Here is a 12,652-nt window from a genome sequence, read left to right as displayed (position 1 = left end):
TTGTCATAATGTTTCAGTAAGGATTTGGACAGGCAGGCCTGCACCCTGTGACAGGTTTGGTGCTTGTATTCAGGAGACAGATGAGACAATTAGAATATATCCAGAAAATTGAAATAAAAAGTAGGGAGGGGGGAAGTTTGTCCCATTAGGAGGGTAAAAAGAATTAGGATCCTTTAGCCTTTTTTAAGGGGAACAGTCATCGTTACCTGCAGCTGGATGGTGGGGTCATAGGGACGTTTCTGTGACAGCTGAGTGTGGATGGAAATGGGGCGGCTGTGTCCCTCGTGAAGACGCTGCACGTTTGCGCAGCATGACCGCTACTATCGTCCAAACACAGGTATCACCCCAGGGCGAGGGGACCAAGCCCGTGCCCAGGAGCTGCACGCTCACCCCGACAGGCACAGGGCCAGCGGGGGGAACCTGAGTGCAGGGGACCTCCGCCTTTTGAAGCCACGGCCTCGAGATCCATCGAAACGGGACTCCTCACACTTGCTGAGCCAACTTCAGGGGGACGTCGGAGCTTCCTGGGGTGTGCGGTCCCCTGAGACCCCCCCACTTTTTATTTTTCTCTAGAATATTCACCTGTATTTGGTGTCTTACAGCCGTGAAATGCCGCCGTTATATAAGATATGTGATTAACTTCTTTTCACATCTATGACATTTCATTAATTTGATTTTGCTGAATTCAGTGGAAAGCTTTATCTTCCCCTTTATCCTTGCATCCCTCTGGTTCCCTCTCCTCCATCTACACGTCAGCCCCTCATCTGCGTTAATTCTGAGGCCACGTGGCACCCCTCTCCTCCATCTACACGTCAGCCCCTCATCTGCGTGAATTCTGAGGCCACGTGGCACCCCTCTCCTCTGTCTACACGTCAGCCCCTCATCTGCGTTAATTCTCAGGACACGTGGCACCCCTCCCCTCCGTCTACACGTCAGCCCCTCATCTGTGTCAATTCTGAGGCCACGTGGCACCCCTCCCCACTGCATAATCCGAATACGTGGTCCAGGCTTAGGGAAGCAGAGGTTGCAGAGCCCGGGCGACCTTTTCAGAGAATGCGACTGTCTCGCTGCCTGTCCCACTGGTGTCTGGGGCTCAGACAACAGGCCTTTGCCTCTGTCCGTGTTAACTGTGCGGCCCCCGACCCCAGCAGCAGGCCCTGCTGTTGCTCCATCTCATTTTTGTGCTGCAAAGGACACGGCTTTGGAAACGTAAGATCTGACACAAATATTCGGGCCGGTGTGTCTCACCAATAGTTGCTAACTTCTTTCTAGAGTCTGTTAATATTTAACAGAGTCCTAGTTTAGACGGTGTAGCCTGGATCCGACTGAATTTGTGTAGAAGTAGAGAGAAAGTCCTCTCACCTCAGGAAGAGATTGTGGAGCCGGATTTGGAATTTTTAGGTCAGGCTTTCCTGACCCTGCTTCCTAGAACAAACCAGAATCTGCTCCTTTTGCCTCAGGAGCTGGATATATAGGGTGAAGGGAGGCCCTTCCCACACCCTGGATCCAGATGGAAGTGCAGCTCCTTGAGTGAAGAATATTTCAGCATTCTTTCTCCTTCATTGTTAATGAATCAATGAAAAATGTGCTTTTAAAGCTATCAGAATAAGTAGAACTTGGAACAGACAATAAATATTGACTTTGTAGCTGAATGAGGAATGTTGGAACCTGGACAAGACATACTAGATATGTCAGAATCTTGGAAGGATGCATGTTAAATGTTGCAGGTTTAATTTAAATTCCACGTGGGAAGAGCCTTCATCTTTGGTAGCTGATTGCTAAGCGTGAAATGCAGCAGAGAATTTGGCTGCCAGGCTGCCAGCGTGTTCTTACTGCTGAAGGATCACTTGATGTTAAGATCAGAGGGAGGCAGGTTGGCAGCAAAGAATCCAGTTGCTATGGCTACAGAAGGTGTCTGAGAGGCTCTCCGTACAAGTCCTTTCTGTCCTGGACCCACTTTGTCGTTGCTCTTTGAATCCTCCTAATACCATCCACTGTGTCAGCTTCCACAGTTGAGGGCCATCCTGGAAGATGGAAGTACTTTTTAATTTTAATTTACAAGATACTTTGAAATGGCTGAAATATCTTGAATTACTTAAAGAATTTAACTACCCCCATTATCAATAACACATAACCTCCCAGGGCCCCTTGGAAGATGGGAAGAGAAACCTTGTTAGCACTTCCATGGACCAACATTTAATCCGCACTGTCCTGTGAGGTAATAGGATCATCTCCCTGTGCAGGGGGGCAATGGAAGGTTGGAGAGGTCTAGGGATGGAACCAGGGCAGAATTTGGAAGTGAATCCTGTGCCCCTGAGTCTGGTTCTGAGGCAGAGTAAGCGGCTGGCCCCTCAGGGTCTCCCCAGGGTGGAGTCAGCCCCGTGCCTCTTCCCACTGACCGCTCGGTGGTGACGACGTCCACACGTGTTGGGTTCTGGGGCTTCAAGGACTCAGTGCTTGTAAAGGATGATGAAGAGGGTTTTAGTCATTATTAATCCAGATGTTCAGTGCACGTAAGACTTTTTAAGAAGTGTTATCATTTTCTAATACTACCCAGAAGTTTATATGAATGAATATTTAACAGGCGTCTGAATTTTACAAAGACTAATTAATTTGCAAAAAGAATAGTTTCTGTTATAACACAATTGTATTGCAAACAATGACTAAATTTACACAGTCTCACATAACACTATAGTAATAGCGATTAATTTGACTTGAAAAGGCAAGTATAACAGAAATAGAAAATATCTCATTGTAGCTAGTTTGCATGTTTGAATATTTATGTGGGTTAAAATACATTGCACTGTATTTCCATTTTACATCCTGATGTAATGGCAAGATTACCACAGAAATAAACTAGAGCCACTTTTCAGCTGAAATCCCCAAACCTAGCTTAATCTCACCAAAGGGTTTATTTAGGAACATTAATTAAAATTTTAAATTAAAATCAAACTTCCATGGTTTTATTTTATCATCCATTTTACCACTTTTTAATTTGTTTCTTTAGGACTAAAAGTGTCCAACAAAGAGAAAACATTTCAAAGATTTAACTGGGAAGTCTTTTTAATTAGCTTTGCTTTAACGACAGAGACAGAGAGACAGACAAGAGACAGAGAGAGACAGAGACAGGCAGAGAGAGACAGAGAGACAGAGACAGAGAGACAGAGACAGAGAGACAGACAAGAGACAGAGAGAGACAGACAGGCAGAGAGAAACAGAGAGATAGAGACAGAGATAGAGGCAGTGAGAGACAGAGACATAGAGAGGCAGAGACAGAGACAGAGGCAGAGACAGAGACAGAGTGACAGAGGCAGAGAGAGACAGAAAGACACAGAGACAGAGTCAGAGAGAGGCAGAGGCAGAGATGGGGATTCTGAAAGGGCCCCCCTGCGGGGGAGTGTAGATCTCACCTAGTGGGTGACGGAGGTTTTCTGGGCAAAGGCTCAGTGTAAATGAGAACTTTATTAGTTACCTAAAACCATACCATTAAGTTCATTAATATAAAGACTGTACTTTATTTTCAATGAAATTTAATACTAGTTAATGACTAGAACTAATATTAACAATTGACATTAAATATTTACCTGGAATTTAAAGAATTCCAGTGTTAATAACTCATTATTTGGTTTCCAATATTTAACCAATGACTTATAAATTAAAACAAATCTTGAGGAAGGCAAAAAAACCTGTGAAAATGTGTTTTCTGCAGGTCTCAGCCTGTCTCTAACCTGTGCTGCGGCTGGACCAGCCCTTGTGGCTCTCATTATGGTCATACGATGCCTTCAGCAGTAGCCATGAGGGGACTGAAAAAATAAAAGTTCGTTGCTGACAGGACCTGGAAATCACACAGCACCCCTGGGTCACACAGCGAGATGCAGGCTGCCGGCAGAGCCCGCGAGGCCCGGGGTCCTGCTTTCACTGGGGTGGAGGCTGGGGCCTAGGGTTTCCCGGGATCGCCCTTTATTGGGGAATTTAAACATAAAGGTGGGAACTTACAGCACAGGAAGAGAAAACACAAGGGGCCAAATGGTCAGTTACTGAAATCAACCAAGGTCTCTGAAGTGCGGGGGCCTCGTTGCGGCGCAGGGGCTGGGGCCCTGGCTCTGTCTGCTGTGTGGCCGGCAGACTCGTCAAGGGGAGCAGAGCTGAAGTCGGGCACTTGTGTTACAAAGGAGAAAAAACAGCTGTCAGGGTTTACACTGCAAAACGCTTTACGTTTGGTGCGAATTCTTCCAGTCTTATTATTGAAAGGAATCATCTCTCTGCCTCTGTGAAAATAGAAAAGTGAAGTGGAATAATGCTGTAGAGATTATACTCAAACTTTACAATACAAAGGTTTTCTTTCCTTTTCCCTTTAATATTCTGGGCACATTTTCTTTAATTAAAGCAGTCTATGTAAATGTGTTCCTGAGAAAGGGGAAAATGCTGAGTGGCTTCTGGGATTCCTATTTTATTGTCTGTGTCGACTTAATGAAAAATGGGGATCAGACTTTCCCCACATGTAATGAAATCCTTCATTAGGAGGAAGTGACATTTGTGCTTCTCATTGAACAAGGCTCTGCGTTTACAAAGTAACTCTCTTAATGTGCTTAAAATTAGCTGAATGTTCAGCTTCAGGGGCCGGGCGAGGGGGGCGCTGGGGCTGTGCTGTTGGTGTTTCCCCACACCGTGTACACACGTGCACGCACGCACACACAGACACACACGTGCTCACGTTCTCACACGTCACACATGCGAGCGTGTGCACACACATATGCACACGTTCACCCACAGAGACTCCTGCATGCACACACATCCACACACACGCACACGTGTGTGCACATACCACACAATGCACACGTGCACACACACATACCCACACTCACACATGCACATGTGTGCACACACATACCCCCACTCACACATGCACACGTGTGCACACATACCACACGTGCACACACGTACCCACACTCACACATGCACACGTGCGCACACGTACCCACACTCACACATGCACACGTGCACACACGTACCCACAGTCACACATGCACAGCGTGCACACACATACCACACACATGCACACGTGTGCACACATACCACACATGCACATGTGCACACACGTACCCACACTCTCACATGCACACGTGTGCACACGCATACCACACACATGCACACGTGTGTGCATGCATACCCACACTCACATGCACATGTGTGTGCACACCACACACATGCACAGCGTGCACACACATACCACACACATGCACACGTGTGCACACGCATACCACACACATGCACACGTGTGTGCACGCATACCCACACTCACATGCACATGTGTGTGCACACCACACACATGCACAGTGTGCACACACATACCACACACATGCACACGTGTGCACACATACCACACATGCACATGTGCACACACGTACCCACACTCGCAGATGCACACGTGCACACACGTACCCACACTCACACATGCACACGTGCACGCACACATACCCACACTCACAATGCACACGTGTGCACACACTCACACCTGCACACACACAATGCCAGGTGCTGCAGACTCTAACCCTAAAGCACTGCCAGGAGGGGCACGATGTCTCTGAACCTCTCTTAACACTGTTGCCCCTTTTGCGACCCTGCAGCCCACCAGACAGGGATGTTATTCGTAGGGGACGCCCTCCTCCAGGTCAGTATCTTAAACTTCAGTCCTTAGCTCTGTTGCATGTTAGTTCATGTTAGTTTTGAATTGAGACTCATCAATTATTATCCTCAAAATTCTTAATTTGTCATCTTTTCAGGTTAATGGCATTAATGTAGAAAATGCAACCCACGAAGAAGTGGTAAGTGTTTGATATTTTACGGTTTTTGTTCTTTTTATTAGATAGCCTCTTAATTCTCATTATTTTTTTCTCTGAAAGTTCATTTCACGAGTGTATTCATAGACACAGAGCTTTAGAAAAGCTTAGAAAGTTTAGGAAGTCGTGTTTCGAAGGGGCCTCTGTGCCACGTCCCTTCACAATCCACACGTCACGGGTCCTCTCCGATGCTGTAAAAGGTAGATTTAGTGGCTGCTATTTTAAACATGGGAGGGTTGAAATTCGGGGAGTGGGGACCCCGCCCGGTGACCCGAGTGGAGCCTGTGAGGGTCCACACACCGGCCCCCTCTGGCTTTGTGTGCTCGTCGCCTTGGAGGACGTCTCGGGACGCTCACCTCTGGTGTGTGTCCGGGATGCTGGCCCGTGGACATGGGGGTCACAGGCTCCGCCCCAGCACCCCTTTGCAGACATGAACCTTGCCCAAGGTCAGGTCAGGCTCCAACACAGCATATTAGTAGGTCGTTAACTAGGTGAAGAATTACTTTAACTTGCTCCAGGCACAGAGGAAAGATTTGCAGGTGGGACGACATGTTTCTTGGTCTCAAGGGACTTGTAGTTTTAGGTTTAGGTTCAAATGGATGATGTGCTCTCATCTATTTACTTCCTAAACTTAACATTTGGGTTAGTTTTCAATCTCTGCAAAAGTTTGCTTTCTTAATGTGAGAAAATACATAGTAATTCAAAAAGAGACAGTGTACACCTAGGTAACTTTATCCCAGCCCAGGGAAAGTAAAAAGCATTCATCTGAAAAGAAAGACTTTTAATTTAAGTAAATGATGTGTAAAGCTTATAAATGGAGCTGTTCCAATACTTGACTGATACAAATATACTTTTTGGACCAAATTATCAAATTACAAGTCTACAGTCTTATGTGACACAAAAGCCATGATTGGAGCACTGCTAATGACATACAATCTCAGCTTTTCAGACTTATGAAGTTCATAAAAATATTAAATTTGTAAAAGACCTCATAAATCACAGTTTCACACTGTGAAACTCATTTTTCAGAGTAAATTCTAGATTCACTTAATCCTAAAAGAAAAAAAGTCAGTTCTGCTTCACACAAAAGATCCACAAAATGAGCCTCGTACTGTATATTGTCTCCTGCTTTGGAAAAGTCGTACTGCTCTCGGGCGACAAAAATGTGTTTATTTCCTTCTTTTTAATACACCGTCTGTCCTCATCCACATCAACATATAATATCGTAGCCAACGTGGCAGAGAGTAAACTTTCCATAATTTTATTGGGCAAATTCTGTGACATCTGACTATTCAGAGAGGAAGGAAGAATGATGTTTGGAAAATCACTCAGTCTCACCTGTGTGCAGAGGTTAGTGATGCCTGGGGGGAGGGGGTGCGGGGGCAGCTGGTCCCCCTGTGGGACCCCCAGGCCCACACGTATGGCAGGAGACCTGGCAGCAGAGTCCCCACAGCAGAACCCAGACCGATGTCCAGTGAGAGTCAGAGCAGGGTCAGTGCTCCGTCCTGAAGGGTCTCAGAACGAGAAACATTACGGAACTTCATTTTTATGCAACATGCTCAGAATTTTTTTAAAAATCTCAAATGTTAAATTAACTTCGAGTCCAGAATGGCAGGCCAGGGTTTTAAGTCCCATGAAAACCATTGATTGAAAACTGCCCTAACTGACAGAACGTCACAGACTTGTGTTCTGAGGCCTCCTTTTCGGGTCGAAATGAGTCCTTTTTATACACGTTTTATTCATGCACAGCAGCTTGGCTGTCACTAAGGTCTCAGGACAGAGTCTGAGTTCTGGTGATTCTGAACTCGAGAACCCTTAGAAATAAAGTCTTCACTTGTGTTTAAGAAATGGTAGACATGGAACCTTCCAGGCCACTGTTCCAAGCGGCAGCCAGGCCGTCACCCTCCAGAACCCCCGCTCACGGCATCTCGTGGGCCGTCACTCGGCAGCTGCAGCTGCGTTTGATGGAAGGCGTCCTGAGGGAGCTGAGGCCAGTCGCCGGTTTCTCCAGGTCGCTTGGCAAGTACGTGTGGCCCCTCCTTCCCCTGAGTACCGCAGCACCCGTCAGGCGTCAGCAAGGCCTCTGCCCTCAAGGATGAGCCTGCTCTCGGGCCCTGGGCCGTCCGGGCTTCCTCCTCCCCACGTCAGCCGACTGACTCCCGGCCCCCCACCTCCTCACATCTTCCCTCCTTGGGCGATGGTCACCTTCTCTCAGTCTCTGCTCATATGAGAAACTGTCCCGAACACAGGAGGTTAAGGCGGCCCTTCCATCTTGTTGGAAGGAGCCTAAGTGCTATGGAAAGAAACAGGCTGAAATAAGTAGGTTAGGTAGAGGGAAGATTGATGGATAGAAGGTAGGTAGATAGGTAGATAGACAGGTAGACAGATAGATAGACAGATAGCTGATAGAACATGGGTGGATGGGTGAATGGATAGAAAAATAGACATAGAGATAACCGACCAACAGTATTTTCTCGTGCATGAGTTGGAAAACTGTTCAGAGACGTGATTCTCAACCCCGCTGTGCATGCGAATCACCTGCCACCCGCAGAGGTTTCAGCAGGTAGCTTTGGTTCAGCATCACCGCTCCCTAATTCCCGGACCTCGAAACTAGCAGGGTTCAAAGTCATTGGAATGGGCATCTACACTCCTAGGAAAGTCACCGGTGTGCTTTGTGGGGCTTCGTTGGTGCAGTAGCACCGGGGGCAGGGGAGTCTGGCTCTTGTTCACGTGCTCACTTCCTCCCCTGGGGCCCGGTCCAGGCCGGCCTTGTATAAACTGCTGCCCTTGGTAGCAGAGATGCACGTGTCCAGCCCCTATGGCCTTGGGAGACAGAGGACACTCAGACCCTGACGGACGGGACTGTGTGTTGTAGCGTTGACCACGGTCGAGCATCCAGACCCTACCTGAGCCCAGTAACCAGGTAGGAGCTTTTCCACGAGGAGAGCAAACACAAAGGGATGTGTGTGATTATCCCACTCGCCTCCTCCAGACGCCGCCTAGAATCCCATCTGCCACGGACACTTCCGGCGCCTGGGGTCTTTGGGCCGTGGGCCTGGGCAGCAGGGCACCTGTCCGGGGCAGCGTGGATATAGTGCAGAGCCGTCTCCGTGTCTGTGGCATGACGGACCGTGAGGTGCGTGGGAAGAGCAGCGTGTCCAGCCGTGGGCCGCGCCCCCATCGGGATCCAAGCCAGCCACCAGCAGACCTGGCCATCTTGGCGGCAGGGGCGCTCCTGTGACAACTCGTTCTCACATCACAGGTGCCAGGCCCAGCCCCCGTCTGTCTCTGGGGCCACTTCCCGCTCTGGCACTCCACGTCTTCACAGACTCTCTAGGGGGTGGCCTCGTGTCCCCGCAAGTTGAATACACACAATGTCATGATGCAGCTGAGCAGCCGGGGGCCGCGAGCGCTGGTGAGACGCTGGGGGCGGGTGACGGAAAGACGGACGCCCGGCCTGGCCCAGATGCGGGAGACTCAGGGTCCACTACTGCCGCCGCTTCTGCTGGCGTTTGCTGACAGCCAGAACCTCCGGGAAAGGGAAGCGTTGGCTGTGTCTGTGGTTGTAACCCAGGTACCAGGAATGTGTTCCATTTGTTCTGGGAAGGAGAACGCATCTGGAGCCATGGTTGTCGTTGTAGTTCTGTGTGTTTATACTTACAATGAAGTACGGTTGTTACCGGCAATTCACGTGCTTTCTGCCGGGGCCAAGCACCTAAGTTGGCTGGCAGGGTGGAGGAGGCCGCATCTTCCAGGTCTTCCGTGCAGCACGGCTGTGGTTTCCTGTTTGACCCCAGAGAAGCAGTTCTGGGGGTTCCCACTTGACCCTTCTTGCCTGATAGGCCTGAGTCAGGAAACTAGCCTGGAGATTCTACCAGTTAGGGAATATGTCTGTGCAACCCTCTCTTCAGGGAAGGGAAAGAGAACCACAGGATGTGTTAGGGACAGATGTGAGGTGGGTCCAAGGCGAAGGACACCGGTCACCTGGCCGACCTCAGCATCCTGTTCTGACTCGTGGACCAGGGCAGGTGTTGGGTGTCCAGGCGTCAGCACAGACCCGGCGTCTGGAAGCGTTGCTCTCACAGAGCTGTCACTGGTTCCGCACGTCCTTGTATAGAGGATGGGGGGATATTTGCAGAGAAAATGTTTGGCAGTCTTTCTTCAAATGGACTTAGACTCTCTTTATTCAAGGGATGGTGAAACTATGAATCAGCTCGGTTCTCAGCACTGATGGAGAATCTACGGCCCTGTATAGTGATAACAGGTCAGTTCTCTGCCAGCCTGGTGGAGACATTTATCACTTGCGCAGATCAATTACAGCTGGAATATATTCCTCATCTATTGATATTTCAGTCCTCAGGGCTCCACGATCAATCAGTCAACAACACACTCTCAGCCCTCCTGCCCATCACGGGAACCAAACCACCTGTGCTGGTGGTTACCTGCCGCTGCCTCTGTGGCTCTGCCGTCCAGGGTCCTATTGTCTCTTTCAGATTCAGGAAACCAGTGTCAGTGGAAGCATAGCTGGTTACCACTTCCAGGTCTGAAGCAGTCCTCTGGCTCCTGTAAATAGGCTTCATGTGAATACAAACATGGGGTTCAAATATTGAAAGAATCCTGGCAAAGCAAAGAATACACGCTAAAATTATATATAATATATAAAATGTAAAAAATATATATTAAGAATGAATAAATGCATATGTTAAGTTTAGTTTGTCTAATAATGTAGTGTGTTTAGGCAGAAGTGAGTGAATTCATTTTCCAAAGGAGAGGACGGTGTGGCTCTGTCTCTGTTCAGGTGAAAGGTGTTTCCCGACTCCTGGGAGGACTCACTCCTGCCCTCAGACCAGGGCGGCAGTCCTCCAGGACCGGAAGGATGCGGAGGGCACAGTCCAGGCGAGAGGGCTCACGGGTCGTTCGATGAGGGGGTGAAGTCGCTCACTCGCCTGAAGCAGTTCTCTCCAGAACCGCACAGGAGTGAGTGCCTTGAGCTCCCTTGCCAGCCAGCAGGACGGGCACCTCGGCCGTCAGACACTAGGCAGCTCACCTCCCCGTGGCGCTCGGGCTGTGAGTGGGATCGACGCTGGCTGCGGGGGCCTCAGCTCCATGAACTGCTGTGCTTTGTCTCAGGAAACCTTCCTGTTCACTGTGGCTGTAAGTACGGACGCTGAAATCATTTACAGCAAAATAGCCTCTATGTTCAGAGTGTCCCGATTCTACAAAAGAAGCATTTGAAAATTCATATAGCAAAGAGGCAAAACACTGTTCAGAAGACACTGAGCTGCATGCGGTTCGCCACGCCAAGCAGCTGGGAGGATCCCTGGGTTCTCACCACAGGCACTGCCACCTGCCGCTGGGGGCAGAGGGTGTGTTCAGGGTGATGGCCGGGCCCCTGTGCGTCTGCAGAGAAGGGCCCGGACGCAGATGGGCAGGCGGGGGAGGCCTGATGAGCCTCGGGGCCCACGTCGAAGGGCCTGTTCCCGGGAACCTGTCCGTGAGTGGAGAGTGGACCAGCCCAGGGGTCGCTGGTCACCGTCAGGTAGGACCCTCAGACGGGGGTGAAGGTGCGTGTGCAGCCAGGGCTCTGGGGGCGGATCTGGGGATTTAGTGGAATAAAGAGGTGGTGAGGGCATCAGCACCATGAGGGCCAGGAGGGCGGAAGTTACCGGCAGGTGGTAGGTCTCAGTGGGACCAGAGAATACGTCCGTGGAGCTGGAGGTGAGAAGGACAGGCGTGGGCGTTGGGGCTCGGTGTGGAGCGTGGAGGCAGCGGTCCAGACATCGACAGTGGTGGTGTTAGTGAGGGGGGGTCGGGGGGGCACCCAACCCCGCAGGTGACGGCCAAGGGGCCAGCGGGCCGGCGGGTGCGAGTGTGTGTGTGTGTGTGTGTGTGTGTGTGTGAGACGGGGTGTGAGCCTCTGTGTGTGTGTGTGTGAGCCTGTGTGTGAGTGTGTGTGTGTGATCCTATGTGTTTGTATGTATGTGTGTGAGCCTATGTAGTTGTATGTGAGTGTGTGTGTGTGAGCCTGTGTGTATGTATGTGTGTGTGAGCCTATGTATTTGTGTGTGTGAGCCTCTGTATTTGTATGTGAGTGTGTGTGAGCCTCTGTATTTGTATGTGTGTGTGTGAGCCTATGTGTTTGTATGTGATTGTGTGTGTGTGTGTGTGATCCTGTGTATTTGTATGTGAGGGAGTGTGAGGGGGTGTGAGCCTGTGCATATTTGTCCCACATAAAACCCACATTCTCTCGAGAGCACGTGGAACATCCACAGCACTTGTTCAGGCCACAAAGGAAGCCAAGAATAAGCATAATATAGGTTATGTCCTCTAAGCAAAATGAAAACTGCTTTTAAAAATTTTCCACATATCTGGAACCTATAAAAATAGTTATACTTGTGTAAAAAGAAAAGCTAAAGGAAAAAATACAGACATGAACAATGTTGAAACACTTCATATAGAAATTATGGGAAACAACTAAGTAATGATTAGGGGAAGATTAACAGTTTTTAAGTATGTTCATTAGAAAGCAAGGAGGTAAACAAAAAAGCGCCATTTTTTACCTCAAAAGTTTGAAGAAAGAGCAACAGAGTGACCCACAAGGGTAAAGAAGGAAATAATAAAGATGAAAATGCACATTTTAAAGAATCACAAAATGTAGAGGACAAGCAAAAGAGACATTCAGAATACCGAAAGTTTATCCCAAGTTTGCTCGTGTAATAGTACAGGACAGAGAGGCTCTGAAAAGAATTCTAGAAATATTAGTGAAGGTGCAGGTTGGGCTAGTGATGCAGGGGGTTGTGACCCTCTCAGCA

General features: G+C 49.0%; 1 protein-coding gene across 18 annotated transcripts in view; it reads left to right on the top strand.

Annotated features, from left to right (window-relative positions):
- SNTG2 (syntrophin gamma 2) overlaps positions 1 to 12,652 on the top strand; it is a 210,426-nt gene that overhangs the window by 88,547 nt on the left and 109,227 nt on the right. For 15 of the 18 annotated variants that reach the window (XR_014254127.1, XR_014254128.1, XR_014254129.1 and 12 more), the window contains exons 5-6: positions 5,628 to 5,671; positions 5,784 to 5,825. The exons of 2 other annotated variants lie outside the window; for them this stretch is intronic. Coding sequence is in view for 10 of the 16 variants with exons in the window: in XM_082427048.1 (XP_082283174.1) it covers positions 5,628 to 5,671; positions 5,784 to 5,825 (86 nt within the window). In the remaining 6 variants the exon portion in view is untranslated. The remainder of the gene's footprint in view (positions 1 to 5,627; positions 5,672 to 5,783; positions 5,826 to 12,652) is intronic. One more of the 18 variants, XM_082427046.1, reaches the window with a different exon arrangement.

The sequence above is a fragment of the Balaenoptera physalus genome (assembly GCF_965194825.1).
Source record: "Balaenoptera physalus genome assembly, chromosome: 15".
Classification (NCBI taxonomy): Eukaryota; Metazoa; Chordata; class Mammalia; order Artiodactyla; family Balaenopteridae; genus Balaenoptera; species Balaenoptera physalus.
The sequence above is the reverse complement of the archived record's forward strand: the minus strand, read 5'-3'. Positions and strand labels throughout refer to the sequence as shown.